The sequence below is a fragment of the Corvus cornix genome, chromosome 12 (genome assembly GCF_000738735.6).
Source record: "Corvus cornix cornix isolate S_Up_H32 chromosome 12, ASM73873v5, whole genome shotgun sequence".
Classification (NCBI taxonomy): domain Eukaryota; kingdom Metazoa; phylum Chordata; class Aves; order Passeriformes; family Corvidae; genus Corvus; species Corvus cornix.
Window position 1 is genome coordinate 8,583,508 of NC_046342.1, and position 15,981 is coordinate 8,599,488.

Genomic DNA, 15,981 nt, shown 5'->3' on the forward strand with positions numbered 1-15,981 from the left:
TGTAATTAACTGTTTTGCATTCCCTTTTCTCTCAACAACCTTGCAGTAGTAGGTACAGCAGTTTTAGTGGACTTTCCGTAGGCAAATACTGGCAAGCCAGGTCTTGGAACTAGTTTAAGTCTCAATGCTAAAACACTGATGAGTACATCTTGGAGGTGAGCTTTACCTTTTTGCAGATCTTCCCTTTGTTACAAGGTGAGTGATAGGAGCAGGTTTCCCTGGTCTCAGACTACAGGAGCAAAGAGCCTGGCCTGGGATGTATGTACAAGGTCCTGCATTTGTTTTTGATGCATCTTCCATGCTGGGAACTGGCAGTATAATAAATACACCTTGTATCTGTCATGGTGTGAGACGCAAATCTTGGATTTTTCTCTGCTTTTGATCCTTGCTACAGAACAGGAAATGCTGGCTTGCTAAACAGAATTGGTGTCTGTCATCTTGAATGGTGCAAGATATCACAGGTTACCTCACCATCACAGCTAGACAGTGAATTTCTGTTGGGTTTTGCTGCAAGACTAGAAGTAATTCTGCTTGTTGGTCTCCCAAGTAATCTGAAGTCTAGGCATCTTTAAGCCTCCTCCAGCGCCTGGATGTTCGTGAAGGGCTGCTGTTCGCTGGTGTCACTCTAGTTGCAGTGACTCTGAGCAGTTGTCACTTGCTTGGATATAGCTTGTTATCAAATTTCCTTGTGGGGGACAACTTGGTGTCTGAGCAGACTTAAAATACTGTTTGTGGGAAGACTTGGGATGTTAATAGTGTTGTTTCAGCTTTGTTCCGGCTGTTGATTACCAGTGTGGTTGCATGCAAATATCCGATAGCTCATGTAACCGCTAGAACAAGATCAGTGATCTAATTAAAAGTCAAATAGAAACAGTTTTAGTTGTCTCTGGGGATTATTTCTTTTGGTAACTGTTTTAGACATGTAGTAAAAATGCAGCTTTGAAGAAGTAGAAAAACTAGGCTGGTGACTGCCAGGAAAATTTGTGGTGACACTTGAAAGGGCAATGACTTCTGGTGCCACAGCCTGAGCTCACCAGTGCTGGCTGTCAGAAGCCAGGACAAAGACATGGAGGCTTTTAAACTGGGACTGCAGGACCCTCTATAGTGGTGTTGTCTTAATGCTCTCAGTACTTTGTGATTATGTATTCCTGTGCTATTTAGTGCTGACTGATGAGCTCAATGCTCTTAACAGAGGATGCAGCATGTGGGCTGGACACCTGAACAACAACATCAAATGTGGGTGGCCAGAGGGAGGAGGGTAACTTGCCATAGCCCAATACAGCTGCTTTGGAGAAGACCCCAGCTGGCAGAGGTTGCTGCGTGTTGATAAACCAGCTCCTGTACTAATAGGACTTCTCTGGCCTAACCTGAGTGCTGAGCAGGAGCAGGGATTGCCAGCTCAGTCAAGGTGCCAAAGACCAAGCGAGTTGTCTGCTTGGTGGGAGGCTGCAAAGTCAGGTGACCCAGGAGTGCCTGCAGATCCCCAAGCTGCCATGTGCCCTGGTGCTCCCCAGAGCCATGTGGAAGCAGGTGCAGCTCCCAGGTGGTCAGTTATGTTTTTTGCATCCAAAAAGAGCCTGAGATAGTCTTCTAGTGGTCCAGCTTCTCTCCAAAAACATGAGTGAAGAAACCCTGATTGCATTCAGCTCATAGCCACTGTAACAGCAGTGGGAGTACACCGGGACTGCCCTTGGTGCTGTCACACTGGATGATCCGTGGCTGCTCAGTGAGCATTGCTGAGCATGCTAATGACTTGCAGACATCTGCCGTTACAGGGATAGGAGCATGCGCAATGCCCTGGACAAGGTTATTGCAAAGACCTTGCCCCAGAGAATTAACTGCATTGCCACTGGGATTCTCACTGGAGTATATCCCAATGTACTGCTTTCTAGAAGAAAGCAGTTTGGAGCTACTCTGCAAGGCTTATCTCATGGAGGAGGTTTGCTTTGCTGTGAAAGCACCAGGAGCAGCAGACTTGAGTGAGGAACTGCTAGTTCAGGCCCTGTAAATGGTGGAGATGTCAGCGATTTCCTGGGTGGAAAGCTCTGCTGAATGACTCTTGACTCAGAGTGAAGCCCTCTGAAGTTAGTGGCATAAAACCCTACTTAAACAAAGCTACTTCAAATTTTGCTGTGCTTTTGTAGCTTAGCTCTGAGTTCAGTGTTTGAGTAAAGAAGTATTTCTTCTGATATAGATAAATAACTGAAGAAAACTATGTCCCTTTGAAATGTTTTAATTGCAAAGAGAAGAAATGAACTGCTTCACACATAGTGCTGCAGCTATTGGTTGAAAGCACTGCCTAAGGCAGAGGAAGCTCAATATTTTAATTAACCAGCTTGATTACTTAAACATAGGCTTTAACAAGCTGCAGAATACTTCTTACTTTACCTGTAAGAAAAGTAACTCAAACTTCTGGAGCAGTACCTGGTTAGCAAGAGTATCCAAGCTCAAATGTAGAAGCTGAAAGAAGCAGCCCAGACTTCCTCTGGGAAGTAAGATAAACACCTGTGGGGCTCTTGTTGTGTCTGGATGGAGGTAATAGTATGCCAGTAAACATTTTTCACAGTGAAATGGAGGAATTGCTAACAAGTGGCATTGTCTAACACTGCACCAAACCTGATAGGTAACTGAAAGAGGTATGGGAGATCAGACAGAGCAGCATAGCTTGTGAAGTTGCTGCAACTATTCCAGCTCTAGAAAAATTGCCCCTAGAGCCAGTGCTCTCTATTTTTAGTGTTGTGTTAAAAATGTGAAATACAATAGGCTTGCAAATGTGAACAATGTGAGACTACAGATTAAAAATGGGATCTTGCAGCTGGGGGATGATTTGGGTAATTGCCTGCACCCTTCTTGGTCAGCATGTGTGTGGTGAAGTGCTGTCCCTGAAGACTAGGAAGAGATCTGCAAGCTTATGAAGTTTGGAAAGGCTTGTGTGAAGCCTTTAGTTGGAGAACTTAAAAGTCCAGCCTCTGGAGAGTAAAGGTAGTATCCCTTTGAGCACTGGCTAGTTTGGAAACTCTGTTAGCAGCCAGAACCTGTTACGGCTGAGCAGCTCCTGACAAAGTTGGATTAGGCTAATGGTGTCAAATGAGCAGAGCTGCCTCTGCCGCTTTCTAGGAGAGCGGGAGGATGGCCCCTGAGCAGAGCCCTGGTGTGGCATAGGACCCACAGGGCAGGAGAGTAGCTCTGGGGCTGGCCAGCCCATGGCAGCTAGGGTGAGATGGGACTTGGACTACTCAGGGCCATGCAGAACTCACACATTTGAAGCAAAGCTTTGCTGTGCAGGGAATGAATTTGAGTGGGAGGCAGGGGTATGTGGTCTGCATGAGCGGGTATCGCACAGCTGGGGCTAATGTGTGCTCAAGCTGTACCATTAATCCCAGATGGTCCTCTTTAAGGTGCTTGGAGACCACCCGTGCAGACTGTGCCTCTGCAGATTCACCACCGTGTTCCCACTCATGAAAGCTCCTCTCAAAAGAGGTCTGTCTGATAGTGGCTGCCACAGTTGGATGAATTACCTGGGCCTCAAGCCAAGTGTCTATTCCTTATGTTAGCGGCTTGTAGCTGAAACCGTATAAACACAGCGCTGTCCTGTGTGGGATGTTAAACACACAGGGCTCAAATCGACACGGTGCAGGAGAGAGCTGTGTGTAATGTGCAGATGGAAGCGTGTTTACGGCTGCGTTGCACAAGCATACAAAAATGCGTTCAAACCTCATTCTTTCCCCAGAAAGAGGGGAGAGCATTTTTCCTTCAAGATGCAGCTGCACAACACTGAATATTTTTTTATTTAAGAATTGGTGTTCCAAGAAGAAAGTGACCCCATTCCTTCTTGGAGAGGGGTATTCGTGGTTTCCAGTGGAAGGGGAGGATAGAGGTCTGTGTGTGAAAGCTCATGGGGAATTTAGTCTAGCTGGCTTACACACAGAAGCTTGAAGACACCTTCATAATGGTCATGGAAAAGCAGCAGTGCCTTCCAGGCCATGCATGTGTTTGTAGTGACTGTGTCCTGCTCGTCGTCGCTTGGTGTGCAGCTGCAGAAAGCAGGCTGGCTGTGTGTCACCCCCTCCTGATGGACACTCGCATGGCAGTGTAGTGGTGATGGCTGGAGCTTGAAGACAGGATGGTGGCTCATTTTGGGTGTTTCACATCATCACAGCAGTGCTGAAGGGCAGTGGCCTGGTGAGACAGTTCTGGTGTTGGGGTGTGTGGGTGTTGGGCTACTTCTGGTGCTGTGTGTTTGTGTTGAGTGAATACTATGTCTGAATGTCAAAATGAAATTATGAAATTCAGATTTGGAGGGTATCTTCAAAGTGCCTGTTCCTATATGCACTGGGGGTATAATTGCACTTGTCGTAGTTTAAGCTCAGCCAGCAACTCAGCCCCACACAGCCAATCATTCACTTCCCTGCAGTGGGATGGGGAAGAGAAATGGAAGAGTAAAAGTAGGAAAACTCATGTGTTGAGATGAAGACAGTTTAATAAGCAAAGCAAAATAAGGCATTTATTCACCACTTCCTATGGGCAGGAAGGTGTTCAGCTATCCATCACATGTAATGGTTACTGGGGAAGACAGGTGACATCACTGCAAATGTTCCCCCCCTTCCTTCTTCTGGTTTCGTGCTGAGTGTGACACCATACGGTGTAGGATATCTCTTGAGTCACTGGGGGTCTGCTGTCCCCTCCCAATTTCTTGTGCATCTCCAGCCAAATCGCTGGTGGGATGAGAGGGAGAAAATGCCTTGACTCAGTGTAAGCACTGCTCAGCAGTAACAAAAACATCTTTGTGTTATCAACACGGTTTTCAGCACAAATCCAAAACCCAACCCCATTCCAGCTACTGTGAGGAAAATTCACTCTATCCCAGCCAAACTGAGCAGAGCATGTTAGAGTTTGATTACCTTTCCTGTTGCTTCTCAGGGAAATGGTTGGACAGAGATAGCTGACCTGCTGATACATTCTGGAATGGCTCTGTCACTAAGCTGCAGAGGGCTGCAGAGCATCTCTAACATGGTACCTGGGCTTATATGCTTCAAAACAAGCCTGCACAGAGCAGTGCTGTTAGGTGCTCAGAATCAGAGATGATCAAAACTGAGACAAACCACAAACCTTTTGCAAAACTAAAGGAACTGGCAGTGTACTTTCTGATGTGTTACTAACCCCCGACCACAAAATGTGCTCCAGTCCTCCGTACTTTGGTGCTGCAGTATGAAGTGGAGATGGGTTGAGCTGTGCAGGGCTGCATGAATGGGGATTTCCTTTGAACAGCCCTGTGCACAGTGATTCACAGTCAGTGTAGCAACTCTGGTTTCAAATGGAAAAATTGAATCTTGGTGTATGTTGTGGCCAAGGATTTCCCCAAACAGTAATCACTTCTGATAATTTCTAATGTGTTGGTTTTGGCTTCACAAAGTCCATCCCTTGCAGCTTTTGTGCCTGGCGTCTGCTGCTCAAAAGATGTTAGACAGCCCTATCTGAATAGGCTCATTTATCTTGGCAATATTTTACATGCTGTTTCATCTAACTATCTTGACCTACCCCCAGTGTGAGTAAACATGATGTTAGTAGCACAGAGGTCACTCTGGTGTCTGGAAACCTCTGGATTATTCGTTCCTTCTTGGTCTTGCTGAGGCATCTTTTTTTTTGTACCCCTGTCTCTTGCAACTCTTTCATCTGCAATGCCTGAGGTGCCTGAGGGTGGACCTTCCTGTTGTCCCCTGCACTGAAGCTTGGTAGCGTTCCTTCAGTAATGTGAGATACAGCTCATCGCTAATGGCTTGTCACCTAATGTTTCTGCCAGTCCCGGGAGGTCTTTGCAAGAACTAGACAGGTTTTGGACCTTGATGAGACCTGGAGTAACCTGCAAGATTTAGGATTACCTTAATCCTGCAGAGATGGTTACAGAACTCTTAGGCTTCAGAGACAATTTGTAGCTTTGTTGTATCACTTGCAGTATTCTGGCACTACAGCTGTTTTTTTCAGTTCAGCCTTTCTGATTGAGGCTTGGCATTCTAGTTGTGTGTGCACAAGGGGTGCTGTGATGAGGTGCTTTTTTTATTTGCACGTGTGAATGAAATGACCTTGAGTTGATCGGACTCCTAGAGATGTGTTTTGTGCAAGGTGTAGGCAGTTCTACATTGAACTAAAATTTTAATGGCTTGCTTAAACTGAAGCTCACTTCCTGTGAATTGGCTAGCAGTGTTGCTGACTCAGGTGTAGCTGTCTGCTCTGATGGGAAGGTGAAGCCTTCTGTGCCATGGCAGTAAATGTACTGACTCCTGGGGGGAGCACAGACCTGGTGTAGGATCATTTCTTTTTCACTTCTGTCTCGTGCCTGGAGGAGGAAGGTGTAGTTTGTGTTATGTCACTTGGCTTCAAAAGCTGAGCCAAGTGTTTCTCAGCAGAGTGTGGCAAAGGCAGGAGGATGCCTTCTTCCCCCTCCCTCCCTCATTTAATACAAATCCGATTCTGGCATGTTCACTCCCCACTTCAGGGACTTTCCTTCTCAAGTTATTCCTGGATGATTAATCAGCACTTGGGTGCCTTGTGGTGTGCTGTCCCCATGACTTCCTGGAGCTTCCCTCCACTTGCCTCTGAACCTGGGGCAGCTGGGGGTGAGTGTCTGTGTAGGTGCTATCCTGAAGCCCTTCTCTACAGCCCCATTCCATGCTGCCAGGTGCTGTCTGGGGGCTTTCCCAATTCACCTGCTGTCTGAGGTTGATAGGGTCGGTCTTGGCATGCTGCCAGCTCTGTTGTCCTGGAGAATGGGGGGCTGCTGAGTCGACTTGAGCCCATGGGGAGCAGAACTGTCCCATGCAGGCTTGGGCTCCCTTTGCACACTGAAGCATGAAGGGACTGCAGACCTTTTCCTGTTCTGCCACCCAGCTTCCCACTCACTCCTCCGTGGAAATGTGGATCTCTGCTATCGAAGGGGTTGAATGTCAACTGCTGGTGCGGTGCTGGTGCAGGATGCCTGCACTGTCTGTCCCTGGCATAGGCACGTGGGAGCCGCGGTGTCCCAGCCACTCCTGGGGCCGGCAGCAGCACCGAGGGGCGTTGGGATGAGCTCAGCAGCGGGGAATGTGCTTTGCTGGTGCAGGGGCCGTGCTCACAGGGCCCATTGTGGGGTGGTTTTGGCAGGGATGCCATGGCCAGCGTCGTGCCGCGGCAGGCCCGGAGCCTGCTGTGCCGCTGGCTGTGTGCGGGGCGGGAGCTGCAGGTGGGGCACGGGGGTTCCAGGAGTGGGAGAACCCCCTTGTGATGCCTTCTGCCCCCCGTCTGCCGCGTGCTCGGCCGTGCCAGTTCTCGAGGCGAGCCGGGGTTTTGGGGTTAGTGTGGCGCTGGCGCGCTGCCCCGCCAGGCTGGCGAGGGGCTCGCTGGCTGCGGACAAAGCAGCACTCATGGCAACTTGCTGCTCTAAAAAGGCTGAACATTCAGACGCCTTCCTTTCTTCCCCGCCCCAAAAGGATCTCAGATAATGGGCGCAGCATTCCTGTATGCGGTTCAGCTGGGTATCTGTGCTGCAGTCCTGCAGCTGTGCGTGGGGACCTGCTTGGCAGGCAGCAGCCGGGTCTGAAATAGCCACTGTGAATGGCAGCTCTCATTGTTCTGTATTGCACCCTTGCTCACTGCTGATCCCATCCCAGCAGTGTGCCGGCAGCGTGGAGCCCATCTGCTGCTCTCTGACAGTATTCACAGCAAGGGTTGGATGTTCACCAACACCTGCCTGCGGCTCGTCCTGGACATAAGACTAACATGTTTACTTTCTCATATCTTGACTTGGGATGTGGCACTTAAGGCAGAAGAAACCTAGGTGTGTTCAGACTGAAAGTATTAAGGTATTTGATAATAAACCACCTACAGTTTGACTCCCCCCCCACCTTAACAATTCCTAATTTTGAAATTCTTGACTTCTCCTTCAAGCCCTGTTGGATTATTTCAGTTTCTCTTGGAGAAGCTGGGTTGGTTGCTATTGCTGTTATACTGCTGGCTTGAACTTGCTTTGTGTTATGCCTTTTTCTTCTGGATGTGAGACATGAGTGGTCTCTGGGTGCCTGTTAAGGGCAGAGCTATTTTAATCTGTATTTTGCTCCTGAGAGCTCCATTGGTTTGATTATTTTTATTCTTTACTGTATTAAAAGTCTGTGTGATATTTTTTTTCTTGCCAAACCTATGCTGAAAGGACTGGATTTGAACTTATTTTTTCAGTTGCCAGTTCCATCTCATGAGATCCTTTCTAGAGGCCCGACATGCACTAATAGACAGTACAGGGTGATGGATGCAACAGTGGCCTGAAGTTCTCTGACATGATTGGTTTCAAATCCAGTTAAAGTAAACACTATTTTAATAGTTTAAAACCCTCTGAAGTGTAATGTTTAATATCTCAAATCTGAAGATTTGTCTCACAGAGGAATCTTACTTTTTTTTTTTTTTTTTTTTGTAAACAGTCACCCTGGTAAGCTTAGAAGAAAATGGTTTCTGTCCCTTACAAAAAAATAAAACTTCATATTCTTTTCCATCCTCCTGTCCATGCCCAGATCAGCACCCAGTTACTGTTCTTACAACCCTCCAGTGAAGAGTCATTCCTCCTCTGGGAAACCTACCTTGTAAAAAGCTTAGTGGATCTCTGAGTGTACATGGTGTATCACTTAGGCTTCCTGAAGATACACTTCCTCAGGTGATGAGCTCCCTGAGGCTCGTCAGTGAAGCTGAGGAGTGGCTGTGTCTTGGCAGGGTGTGGGAGCTCAGCTGGGAGCCAGTGAGCTGAAAGCTCAGGGATGCTCGGGTAAGCTGGATGCTGAGGAACAGCTGTCCTAGGGGTCACAGCACCTCCTGCAAACACTGCTGAGAAGCAGAGATGCAATGGACTGCAGCACGTCACTGTTGGAAGCTGGCAGGTCACAACCAGGTATCCCCAAAACCAGCTTGAGTTCAACCAGCTCTGTGCCATAGGCACAGCCTGTGCTTCCGTGGGGTGAGCTGCTGCACGTGGCAGGACACAAGTGATGTGCTGACCCTGAGGAGCTGGGATGTGGACCTGGGCTTAAGGGACACTGGAGGAAATGGTTGCAGTATGTTCTCAAAGCACAGAGGAACCCCTGTAATTGATTTAAAGACATATTATCCCTACAGAGGATGTTGCTAATGTCTTTAGCAGGCACAGTAAGCCTGTGAACACGTACTGTATGCTTCAGGAAAGAATTTCCTTGGGCAGCTTGCTCAGCACCATCTCATCTGCATACTTCAGTTTGGCATGCAGCTCTGCTCAGTGTGGTGTTTTCTCTGTTCCAGAAGATTAAACCCTAATCATTGCTTAATTTTTCTGTCCTCCAGCTGCTATAGCTATTTAGCAATAGGTGAGAATAACTAGATGTGGGGAAATGCTCAGACACTTAGAGACACTAAGATCTACTAAATTCCTACAGTCTCTTCATAACTGATCCATAATTGAAATGAACTTTGTGTGTGCTATGCAAAATTCCTTCCATGTCCGGAAATAAGGAGTAAGGGCTGCTGGTGAGACTGTGTTTTATATTGAGAACCATGGATTTGGGTTCTCCCTCCATATAATGCATAGAACAAAAGTTTAAATATGGAAGACATAAAAATATGAAGAAGATGACCACTTTTTAGAGAAGGCGGATGCAAAGATCAGTGCTGGTTGTGCTTTAACTTCTCTGTGTGAAAATCATCAGCAAAGCTTCTGAGATGGCTTTGTGAGATAGTGAACAAGCTGTATTGACTGCAGCCTAAGCTGTGAAACTATTTAAAAAAAAATAAAATTTACTACTCAAAAGCTGCTTTTTCAGTCCTTCATTTGTTTTTGCAATGCTTCCACAGTCTGTATGACTAGCTCGGTTTAGTAAGGAAGCTGTCTGCTTCAGTGGCTTATCTTGTTTCCTCTAATTGTCCAACAGAGAATGACTTGCAGCCCTGCTGTAGGGCAGAGTTTAAGGAACATTGCCACAGTTTGGGTAGTACTTATACTTAATCTGAATGCAGAGTAGACTTGCATATGAGCAAATGATACTAGTCACAAACTTGTTTATAATGCTTTTTTGTTTATTTGCTTTTTTTAAAATTGTAGAATTGTAGACCTAATAAAGGTAATGTAGTTCAAGCCATGTGTTCCGAATAGAATTTAGGGATTTCTACTGGAGTAGATAAATGTGCAAGCTTCAAGCCAGTGCCAGGTTTCAGTTCTGGCACTGGCTCCTGGGGCAGCTATAAGGACAAATGCAGACGACCAAGCATTGGCAGTTTTCCACTTGGTAGGTTGGGTTGGGAAGTTTTTTGTGGCCCCAGCCATAAAAATGACGCGCATTTGTCTCAAAATGGTCACACTGTTGGCTCAGACTAGTCACATTGCTAGCTGAAGCCCTGGTACTTTACCATCTTTCTTTTTCCTTTGAGGAGTGTGATTTTAGCAGTCCAAGTGTAACATATCGTATTAATATTTAGTACAGAGCAACAATTATAAATCGGTTTGAGCAGTTGAAACTTGGTTGCTTTTCAAGAGTGAGACTGGTGGTATGTACTGTTGGCCTATGGAATTGCCATAATCCATTTTTTGGGCTGGTTGCCATGTAGTTAATAGGATAATAAAAGTGGAAGAATTACAATCTAGACTCAGAGGTGTGATGGGGGAAGCAAATGAGCTCTGGTTCAGTCTGTTTTCCTCTTCACCCTACCAGGCAGCCACTTAATAGCTGACTAAGAAGCAGGATACTTCTACATAAAACTTAATGTTGTAGGCTATATATAGGCGCTTGTTTTTGGTTTGGTTTTTTTTGAGGAAAGTGCTTGGTTGTTCAATACTGTTGTTGATTCTGCAGAACAGCTTAAGTCTGGCTGGCAGGTTTTCCCCAGTAGTCAGCATGTAGGCCATGTTGAGATGCACCCTGACAGCAGGACCTCAGCAGTGGGCTGACAGCAGCCCTTCCCTGCAGATGGCTCCTGCCTGCAGCTGAACAGGGCTGCATCTTGCTGATGGTTGCTGCTATTTTGTTGATGTTGTATTGTCATCGGGTACTTCTAGAGGAGGAAAGCAAGTTGGAGCTTCAGAGTTGAAGTTAAAATGCATGTTGAACAGTGTAGGTGGGAATGAAGGTTTGTGTTAAATCTGGACTTGATTCTTTCTGCATTTTTTTGTGTCTTGCTGGTTCAGGACAGCATGTCTAGCCATGAGAACTTGCAGACTGTCTGAAAGTGGTCATCTTAGAGCATTCAAAATTTTGGAGTCCACAGCAAGAATGTCAGGAGGACTTGCATATCATACCCACAAAATTCTTGGTTCTGATAATAACTTAAAAAACCCCAAACCCACCAAAAACAGTGCAAAAACCCCCTTTCCAAACCCTTCATCCATTGGCTCTTCTAGATGGCATCTCTAAAGTTGTCTGTTTACAGTTGAGCTTAAAGTCCTCCCAAGTACTAGTGTGAGGCAAGATGGAGGTCCTGTGGCATGGATTCCTGCTTCATGCCTGGGCTTCCCATAAAAATGTGCCCTTTGAAGGTAGAAGTCCAGTGGCTGTCAGCAGGTATGAGTCAGCTGTGCAGGGACTTTGATCTCCAAAGCACACATCTCCTACCGGCAACCAGGAAACATTGCTCTCTGACACACCTGTAAGTGCATCTTGCAGATGTTAACATAAGCACTGTGACATGAATAAAGCAAATTATGCAGATGACCATACTTTCTCCAAGAAAGGTTACATTAAAGCTGTTTACAATGATGCTATAAAAAGTTGGTTCAGCCCTGCTAAATGATCTTGGCAGATGAGATCCAACAGCTCACTTCCTCCAAGCCATAGGAAGGCAGGGACCCGTGACTGTCCCCTGCATGGAGAGGGGTCCTTTAATCTGTGGAAACATGGCTGGTGCTATGCAGTAAACATGCTCTCACAGCTGAAAGCAGGCAATTTGCTCCTGTCCACCTAACTCATTGAAGCTGAAAGCCAAATGCAACTGGGAGTTGTGGAGGTGAATTGTGAAGGGGCTGGGCTGTTGCCATTCAGAAACACTGACCACAACTGTGCATCTCTATGTTGTCATTTTACTATGAACTCCAGTGGAGTAATTGAGAAGCATGACTTTGAAGACTCTGTATTGTTTGTGTGAGTAATAAGTATGCCTAAAAGTAATTTTTGTAGTAGGAAAGCAGTGGTGGAAGTCTGCTGTTTATGTAATCCATTTTCCAGCTTGAGATGGCCAGAAAATGTCTTGAAGCAGATCAGGGAATGGAGGGAATTCAGTGGAAAGCCAGCTGAGCTGGGGTACAAGCAGTGCCTGCAGTAATGATTATTGGTTCTTAAGTGTCATTGGAATATATTATTTTTTCCACTATCCCAACACCTTGGCACTATTACACTGACAGTGTGCACTCAGAGCTGGTGGGGGATTCTTGCAAATTTGGTTGTACTAAGAGTGTTCTCAGGGCCAGCTCTGTGCTCCCTGTAAAGAACCTGTGAGTGGATGTGCATCTTCCCAGTTGCCACTTTCATCTTAAAGCCCAAGAGACCTTGAGGAGAATCCACTGAATATTTTTAGTCAGTTGATGAAAAAGGCAGCACTAAAGCAGAGGCTCTTCTGGAGAGGCTGAGTGCCCAGGTGGTGCTGAGCTTTACAGCAGTGCATGGAAGCTAAGCCTGCTGTGAGCTGGACTTTGGTTTTCTCCTGAACATTGGAGGGTTCTTTTATATAGTGATAGAGATTGTGAGCCAGTGCTGGAAGTGGGGTGCCTGCGAAAAGAGCATGCGGGCAGCTCTGCTGGCTGCCGATAAGGTCTCCTGTCCTGCCCAGGAGTTCTTCACCCTCCCTACTCCCCACCCCAAATGAAAGCAGACAAGCCCTCCTCCTTCTCTTGGAAAAAATTACATCATGAGATCCCTATGCCTGTCAGGAAGCTGGGAGGCTGTGAGAGCTTGCTAACTTGCTAACAAAGTGCAGTCGTGGCAATGGCACCAACCCCAGAGAGGAAGAGCTGTCCTGTTCCTGTGATGACCTTTTCCTGTCATAAGGGCAGCAGCCCTGTGCCCAGCCTCTCTGGATGAGGCTGATGAGATGGGATATTCTTGCTCTTGTTGTGAAGCCCTGTACAGCTGTTCTTCCCCAGGTCAAGGACCACAGGCCCACTATGCCTTTGGAGAGGCCAATGGGGTGCTGGGGGAAGCTCTGAAGACACAGCTGGTTGCTGCAGTAACCACAGTGCAGCCACATATAGACATTATTTATGTGCTATAAATATAAAAGGAGCCATTCATTATCTCGAGTAATGTGTGCTTAGCATTGTACTCAAGGTGGTTCTGTCCTGCTGGCATTCCTCCCTGGAAATGCTGGACAGCCTTCTGAAATGAGCTTGCTTGTAGCATACTAAATCATCCCTGTGTCCCTCTAGTAAAAATGCCGACGTTGATATAAATCTGAAACTGAAGCTTGGAGGCATTTCTGGAGCAGAGATGGGCTGGCCATTGGTGTGCTCCAGCACCACTGTGTGACCTGGTGGTCATGCCATGGGGCAGGATGGAGGGGCTGCTGGCACAGGGGGCAGGTGGGTAGTGAGGATTTGCACTGACGGTTTGGTGTAAGGGAGCATCTTCACACCACTGACCAGTTTGCAGCTCGGCTGGAAAGAGGACTGAAACGGGTAACAGTAGGGCATGTTTAGTTGTTGCTAGGAGACCCACTGCTTACATGATGTAGACTTTTACCTTGGAACCTGTAATTAAAACCTAGTGGGGCTTAATCACCTCATAGCTATCTGTTCTATCTTGGACTGGATGTGCAATCAGCAGTGAACATGCGAGTGGCAGACATGTATCGTAATCCTGTAACATTGGTCAACACCAGTGTTAAAAAATCCCATACAAACCAGACACTAACTATCCAGAAAGTCCGAATGCCATTCAAAGTCTGAAGTTACATTATTATCTGTTTAGGACATACTGCTCTATTGTGAAACCCTGTAAATATTAACCACTTTGCTTGAGCATTGGGTTAAAGGGAACACCCTGGTGATTACTATTCTTGGTCACTATTCTGTATAATCACTTGTTTTGGAAGTCAGTAGATCTTTTTGCATTGATAAGATGGTGCTGGGTTGCTGCTGTGATCTCTGTAGCTGAAGAGGAGCAGGTAAGGCATGCCCAGTGGATGTTGGGCACAGGGAGGGTCACCTTGGAGGACTTTGCCTGTTAACACTGAATTTGAACTGGAGAGTGCAATCCAGTTACAGAACACTTTTACTTTGCTAGCTAGGACTCTGTAAGGTGCCTGTACAATAATTCTGGTGGCATGAAAGGGAGTTTATACAGCTGTAGTTGTCTTTACTCCAGTGTCTGCTGCAGGAGCTGGAAAGTACACAAAAGCTTCCAGGTCACTTGTAACTTCTGTTGTCTGAAGAGGGATTTCTCTAACAGTTTTCACTTGAGATGGAGGAAAGAACAGAAAAATGCTGTGCTGTAACATGCAGCTGTGAATAAGAGGAACTGTCAGGCTGAGAGCATCCTGAAACATTGTGGAAAAGCTCTGGTTTGGGTGGGCTTGAAAAAACTTGAACTGTTAGTGTAATACAACCTGAGTAACAACTACAAGCCCAACAGGAGGGAGAGCATTTAATCTGTGACTCATTAAAGCTAAAGCAACTTGCATGAGAATTTGCAAACCTGTAGCAGTCACTTCACAAGGCCAAATTGATGCCCAACTGATGCATGCAGAAAAGCATCCTGCCCCTGCAGACGTTGCTTACGAAAATCTGATCTTGATACCCAGCAGCCTTAAACTTATCTCCATAGTGTGTCTTAAAGCAGAACAGCAGCAGGGCCACTCTGATGATAAATTTTTCTTAAGCTGGAGAATGATATGGAAAAGCCAAAGCTGGCTCTTCTTTTCTATAACTCTGAATTTGTAGTGTGAAGGGATGACATCTTGTGTGATGGTGCAAAGAATCCTCCATGGACCTCCACTGCCCACTTCTCTGATTGTACACAGGTCTTGATATATCCAGACTAATTCCAAAGTCTGTATTTGCTTGTCTTCACTACATAGCAGCACTTTTTTTCCCCCTACCATTTTAAAGGCAAATTATTGATGTGTGTGGGAGACATGTTTCTGTATATAAATGCTGTTTCCTAAATAATGCTTTTAGCTATGCCCTGGAGTGTTTCATGCCTGTTGGGAGAACTCCATCACATGCTGTTTGGCCTTTTCATAAGATACAAATGCCATTACAAAATACCAGGTGGTACTTATCCAAATCAAAATACCAGAGACTTAAACTGCCAGTTCTCCTAAGCTAAGACTGTAAAGCTGAAGGGCAAGTCACGCTCTTGGAGAGCACTGATCTCTCAATACAATGGGGGAGCACTGAGTCCTTTGACTCTTCTCTTTTCGTCCTGTCTAATGCACCCCTTGAGGAATGGTGTCTCTACCTGAGCAAATGCCTGCAGTGGCTTGGGTCAGTTTTCTTGTCCTTGATTATCTGTGCATGAGTGCAGGCACACTGTTTTAAAAACATACCTCTTTGCTTTAGAATGGCAAATAATCAGTTGTATGTCTTTTGTCTTCCAGATAGTAAAGCCATAGTTGATGGAAACCTGAAGTTGATCCTTGGCCTGATATGGACCCTTATCCTCCACTACTCCATTTCTATGCCAGTGTGGGAGGATGAAGGTGATGATGATGCGAAGAAGCAGACCCCTAAGCAGAGGCTGCTGGGCTGGATCCAGAACAAAATTCCGTACTTGCCAATCACAAACTTCAATCAGAACTGGCAGGATGGCAAAGCACTGGGTGCTCTTGTTGACAGCTGTGCTCCAGGTAAGTCCTTTGTTCTGATGCCCAATGTTTTCCTTGCTTGTTGTCCTTGTGGCTGCTTTTCCTATGAGAGGAAGTTTTCACTACTGAGCTAGAGACTGGAATGAGGCTTTCAAGAAAACCAAAAAAGTCCAGAGACCAGCTGCAGGAAGCAGCAAGTTGTAAACT

The 15,981-nt window shown here is 46.3% G+C and overlaps 1 protein-coding gene across 3 annotated transcripts in view; it reads left to right on the forward strand.

Moving 5' to 3' along the window:
* FLNB (filamin B) overlaps positions 1 to 15,981 on the forward strand; it is a 71,985-nt gene that overhangs the window by 8,447 nt on the left and 47,557 nt on the right. For all 3 annotated transcript variants that reach the window (XM_039558724.1, XM_020583726.2, XM_039558725.1), the window contains exon 2: positions 15,568 to 15,816. In XM_039558724.1, the coding sequence (XP_039414658.1) occupies positions 15,568 to 15,816 (249 nt within the window). The remainder of the gene's footprint in view (positions 1 to 15,567; positions 15,817 to 15,981) is intronic.